The sequence below is a fragment of the Gavialis gangeticus genome, unplaced genomic scaffold (assembly GCF_001723915.1).
Source record: "Gavialis gangeticus isolate Ggan-Ray unplaced genomic scaffold, GavGan_comp1, whole genome shotgun sequence".
NCBI classification, from domain to species: Eukaryota; Metazoa; Chordata; order Crocodylia; family Gavialidae; genus Gavialis; species Gavialis gangeticus.
In genome coordinates this window covers 150,437,235-150,442,885 of record NW_017729032.1, presented here as the reverse complement: position 1 = coordinate 150,442,885, position 5,651 = coordinate 150,437,235, and the positions used below count along the sequence as shown (strand labels likewise).

General features: G+C 40.7%; 1 protein-coding gene across 1 annotated transcript in view; it reads right to left on the bottom strand.

Annotated features, from left to right (window-relative positions):
- RNF149 (ring finger protein 149) overlaps nt 1-414 on the bottom strand; it is a 43,126-nt gene extending 42,712 nt beyond the window's left edge. Inside the window, exon 1 of the mRNA XM_019523844.1 lies at nt 334-414. Coding sequence (XP_019379389.1) covers nt 334-414 — 81 coding nt within the window. The remainder of the gene's footprint in view (nt 1-333) is intronic.
- Between the last annotated feature and the right edge of the window lie 5,237 nt (nt 415-5,651).

The window sequence follows — 5,651 nt, the reverse complement described above, 5'->3', positions numbered from 1 at the left end:
GAGTGAATGGAGGGAACATGGGATCAGAAGCCAGGTAGGAATGGAGCAGGGTTTTTCAACCTTTTTGGATCAGTGTACCCCTGGCGCCCGGACGCAGACCAGTGTACCCCCAGCAGCCAGATGTGGAGTGTGGGGGGGGGGGGCACACCTTCCCCTGCCCTTTGCGTCCGGCTGGGCGGGTGGTGCTTGCGCGGCAGCGTGGCGACGCTCCATCCTCACCTGCCCACACATACCCACTAGGGCCTTCTCAAGTACCCCTGGAATAGAGGATGAAAGGAGTAGAGGAGAGACCAGGAAAAGCAGGACAAAATCATAGGGCATTTATACACCTACCTTTTCATGGTGCGACACACCAGAGTTAATTAATCGAGTCTGCTCCACATGTGAGCTGATGCGCTCGGCACTGTGTTGCATATATTTATATAAACGGCAAAATGCACGTCAGTGCTGGGAAGATGGCAGTGGTGCACTGTTATGCAGATATTAAAGATGTTAAAGTATCAAAGCATGGGGAATAATCATTTAACACAGAAAGAAAATGACAGACACTACAGGAATGGCCTGGAGACCTGAAAAAAATGAAAAAACACTACTGAAATATAGAAATAAAAGTGATAAAGATGACAGGTTTTTTTATTTAGATAACTTTAAAAAATATTTAATTATGCATTAGCTCGCTTTGCACCCAAATAACCTGGATATTTTCCTATCTTGGGGGGATAACTCCCTCTGACCTGTCTACTAATCATTTTATGGCAACATTATTTTCCTTCTGTAAAGTAGACAGTTGTGATACAATCATATTGCCTGACATGCTGTCAGATAAGTCTTATCCTTCCCCCCTTAATTACAATTGAATGCTGTGACTGCTGACGTGAAAAGGAACTCAAAGTTTTTATAACAACTAACACAGAAAGTACAGTTGGGATGTCTTTTCATAGCATCTGATGAAGCAAGCTGTTGTTTATGAAAGTTTATGCATCTTTGATTTAGCTAATTTATAAGGTGCAGCTCTACTCTGCTTTTTCTTATTATCCACTGGGCCAGAAGAACAACTTTTCTCCATATTGGTATCTAGCACAATACATTTAAAATTCCATTCCTGGGTCAACTTAAATTCAACCACTTGCTAAAAGAGAAAAAGCTAGTGTAGTTGTAAGCATTCTCCAAAAATGCTTGACTGTACTTTTAAGACTCTCAGCAAAGGCATTCAGCATTTGATCTTGTTCTATCAAAGCAGCAAACTCAGGAAAACAGCCAAGGCTAAGAATGAAAGGGACAGACAAAATAGTATATGGGGTGGAGGGGGTGAACTCAAAAGTGGACAAAGAATGGGGCTAAAAGTAAAGTTAATGGAGTTCACCAAAAATAGGGAAGAAGATAAGAGGAGAAGTGATAGATGGGAGATGATGAATGGAATTAGTGAGGCAAAGAGGGAGCATATGTGAAGGGCAGCAAGTGAAAGAGGGCATTCAGGCTGAACAAGAGCAGTGCTTCATAAAAAACATCAAATAAAAGGACCACAATGGCATGTTGAGTTGGTCATTTATCTAGATCAAATTAAGAGATTCTGGAAAGAAAATTAAAAGCAGCTGGCTGACTTAGACTGGACGTCATCAGGTAAATTAAGTCGTCCTAGGTGCAAGCAGGGGACTGAGGTAAAAGGTAGAATGTGCATTGAAGTTAGTAAAAATGGAGAATATGTAGAAGCAGGAGGAGGAAAAAGATGATGATGGCTAGGATTAGAAAGGTATAAAAGAGCACAACATTACACAACTTCTAGGGGAAGAAGATGCAACAGATGACCGGATAAGGAAAGAAGCTGAAATTAAAAAGACAAGTGGATTTCAATACTTATGAGTCATAAATAGGAAATACAGATGATAGGTAAAATTGACTTCTTGGATATAGACTAGGAATTAAGGGAGCAGGGAGAAGGATGGCTGTCTTAACAGTTTGATGAAAGCAGATAACAGTATGGGAGAGCAAGAGAAAAAGATAAATGATAGGTGTTGGCAAAGGAGAGATTGCCAGAGTGGGCAGTAAAGAACTGGATGGAAATGAGAATTTGGGAGTGCAAGGAGAGAGAGGGGAAAAATAACTAGGCAAAGTTCTGTAGTAGCCTTAACTCATACAATGTTGGAACAAGTACCCAGTCAATTGCCTGATATCCACATTAAAAGGAGGTAGTGGTAAGCACTATTAATGACAATTGAGATGAGGTGTTCCATTGAAATTATAGTTCATAGAAACAAGGAATGGAGAGGTGGTGGCAAAGAGAAGAGTACCATGTTTTTCTCCTCTTACCACCCCCACCCAAAAGTCCATCAATTTCCAGCGTCCTTTAAAAGGTAGCAACATGGCTTATTTCTCCCCACTAAGTGAAAAAATATTCCAACTACAACTCACCATTTGCTATTTTATTTGTATTAAATATTTGATAGGCAATTTGTCAACCATATTCATTATCTTTAAGAGTCAAACTACATTGCAAATTGCAGTTCACATCCAGAAACAATACATAATACATTGGTTCTATTTAAGTGATGAAATTTACATTAGAAATGGAGCATTCTTTGGTTAAATAAGAACAGCAGTTAAAACTAGCTGTGCTTAAAGTGTACATGCATTACACTTGCAAAAGTTAGCAAAAAATTGTATCACTGTTCAAAAGGACTCAAACTTCACACCTCCCCCCACAGCAAATATACAAGCATAAATAAATACATCTCTCAAATTTTCAGGACCAATATAGAAGTTTCAACTAAAAACTTGCACTGGAAGGCTTTTTTGAGAAAACTACAGACATTAATTATTTCTACTGAAGTACAAAATGCATGACAGTTAATTTGCATGTCAGTTTAATTTCTTACCGATATTAAGGGTGAAATCCTTAAGATCACAAGGAAGTCAATGGGACTTTTGCTATTAACTTCAGAAGGAAAAATATTAGAGCAAGTGGTCATAAACCTTTATAGAATCTTTCTAGTAATATCTGGGATAGCTTTCATTTACACTAACCATACCATCACATGTAAACGAGGTATTTGTCAGTTTAAAAAAATGCTAATAATGGATTAGGCTACTAATTTAAGGCCCAGTTAAAAAAAACAGCATCTCAAAACCCCCTTTACCCCAAAGAAGTCTGTTCAGGATCACAAGGGAAAGTTTTGGATGGGCTTCTGCAGCCTTTCAGAAGCTTTGCAGTGGAGGAGCTAGCCTCTGAAATGAAATGGCTGTTTCTTTGCCATCCAAAGTGCCCACTGCTGCTTTCTCACTGTCTCATTCATGCCCTGTAGGTCTAACAAGAGTCTGAGGGTTTGTCTAGACAGGAAATTTAGTGCAAAGTAAGCCAGGGTATGACTTCACAGTGCACTAGCTACTCTGCACTAATGCTGTCTGTGGAAACACTTTACGTACACTAAGTACAAGGTAACATTTCATTTTCAGTGTGGAGGAAACTATATACAAAGGTATTATTGTACTTTCTTCTATGAGAAGTTCCCATAGGGCTTAGTGCTTAGTAATTAACTAGTGTTTCATAAATTCATGACCAGTCCTTGTCTACCTTTCTTGATAAAATGCCTTAGCCCTTCAGACCTAAGATACAGATAGTGGAAAGCAGAAATATGGACATTGTTATGGTGGTATTGGAGGTATATCACTGTCATCAGGCTGTAGAGAAAATACTATAACAATGTTTAGTAGGTGTTAGTATGTTTGATTATATTCTTAGACATAAACCTGGACCCAAACTTCCGTGGTTTAAACAGAGGAAGAAAGAGTTAGGTCCCTCCTACACATTACAGGTATTGCACAATTCACTGAGACCAGCTACACGTGAAAAGTACCTATCATGCCATAAAAAGCTCCAACCAGCTATAAAATTAGACCTCAAAATTGTGTACTAACTTTATAGGTGGTTGCTATCCAGCTTTAACTTACACATGTAGCATAGTCTCTCCTGAGGCTGGGAGACCCATCAACTGACTGGGCTCTTAGCTACAGACGTGCAGCAGGCCTAACCAGGGCTGGAAGTCCTGCAGCTGAGGAGGCTCTCAGCCCCAGCAGTGCCTAACAGCTGCAGACTTTAGGTCCCAGTAGTACCCCATGGCTGCTGGGACCCCAAGTCTCACAGATACAGACACTGGGTTCCAGGAGGCACAGAGCATGGCTGCAATCTCCCAGCCCTGGGTGTGCATGGAGCCCCCCATAGCTGGGAGATCACAGCAGCTCTGTCTCCCAACTGTGAAAGTGCATAAGGCACCCCCACAGCTGGAAGCCCCTCAGCTGAGGGGCCTCCCAGCCATGGGAGCTTGCTTCTTGCCAGCGGAGGGGAACCCCAGGATCAGGCTTCCTCTGCATTGGCCATAGGATACAATGGGATCTAATGTGGCAATCCCACAATCACACTTCCTGCCATGCATGTGTGGCATGGTGGGAGGCACAATAGTGTGAAACACATATTAGATTTCATCATACCTTTACCTGCATATGTAGAGGTGCCCTTAAAGTGCTAATGCCAGGTGGAAGATGCTAAGAATTAGGCAAATGATGTATAGATATCCATATATTATAGCTATGTAAACATAGCAGGAAAAGTGGTAGACTAGACGGTAACAAGAAGATTGGTATGCCAACCACTTGGCTCCAGCATGTCTAGGAAAACCCAAGTATGGATTAATGGTAAACAAAGGTGTTTGGGGAAAAATAAGATAGGCAGGCATGAACACAAGTTTCAGGATAGATCTGATCAATTTCTCGAAAGCAGACACCTTTAGAAGATGATGATGATGTAATGAGAAATCTAGGAGGATAAAACAGAGTGAGAGAGAAGAGTCCTTTGCTAGCCGGAGGTAGATGTGCTGGAGTCCACCAGCCTGAATCAGCTTGGATGTCTCCCTCACTGTCTCAGTTGTAAGTATTCTCGTGCTTGTCAGTGTAACTCCTGTGTGGGGGTGGTTGCTAATAAATGCTGTGCTATCTGATATATAGTTGGTATTTGCTGTAGTACTTTAAAATGCTCTTTAAAATAACTGCATAACTGCTACTGGCTTCTGGATTTAATACAGGCACTTCAACTGAATGACTGACATGGTCAGTTGGATTCCAACACAGGCCAGCAGAGAAAAATATAGAGAAAAATACGGAGTAATTATTAATGACTCTAAAACTTTAATTTTATTCTACTGTGTTTTGTCTAGACATTAAATATAGGAAAATTATATTTGCTGTGTGTGTCACTCTTCTTAGACAACTCTGGGTATAATGTTAAACTAGGACAACAAAATGTGTAATTACAGTTACAAATCAATATTAGCGCAAGCTTTGGAGCTCCCCTGATTGGGTCTAATCTTCTGCCTGTTGAAATCAATGAAAAGCTTCCATTAACCTCAGTGGTCAGGGATTAGATCCATAATGAACACAGATCTCAATGGCAAAATAATGTGACTGGGAAAGCTTCAGTAATGGTATTTTATAAACCTACATGGGGCCAGCCTTTTAGTTCTCATATTGATAGAGCCAATACGGTGGAAGACATGGGGTGAGGACGATGGGGCAAGCTTGGAGGAAAAAACATGCCGCTTCTTTACATGAAAAAGAAAAACAGCTAGACAGTATACTTTCTTCCATCCTGTAGACCACTGCCA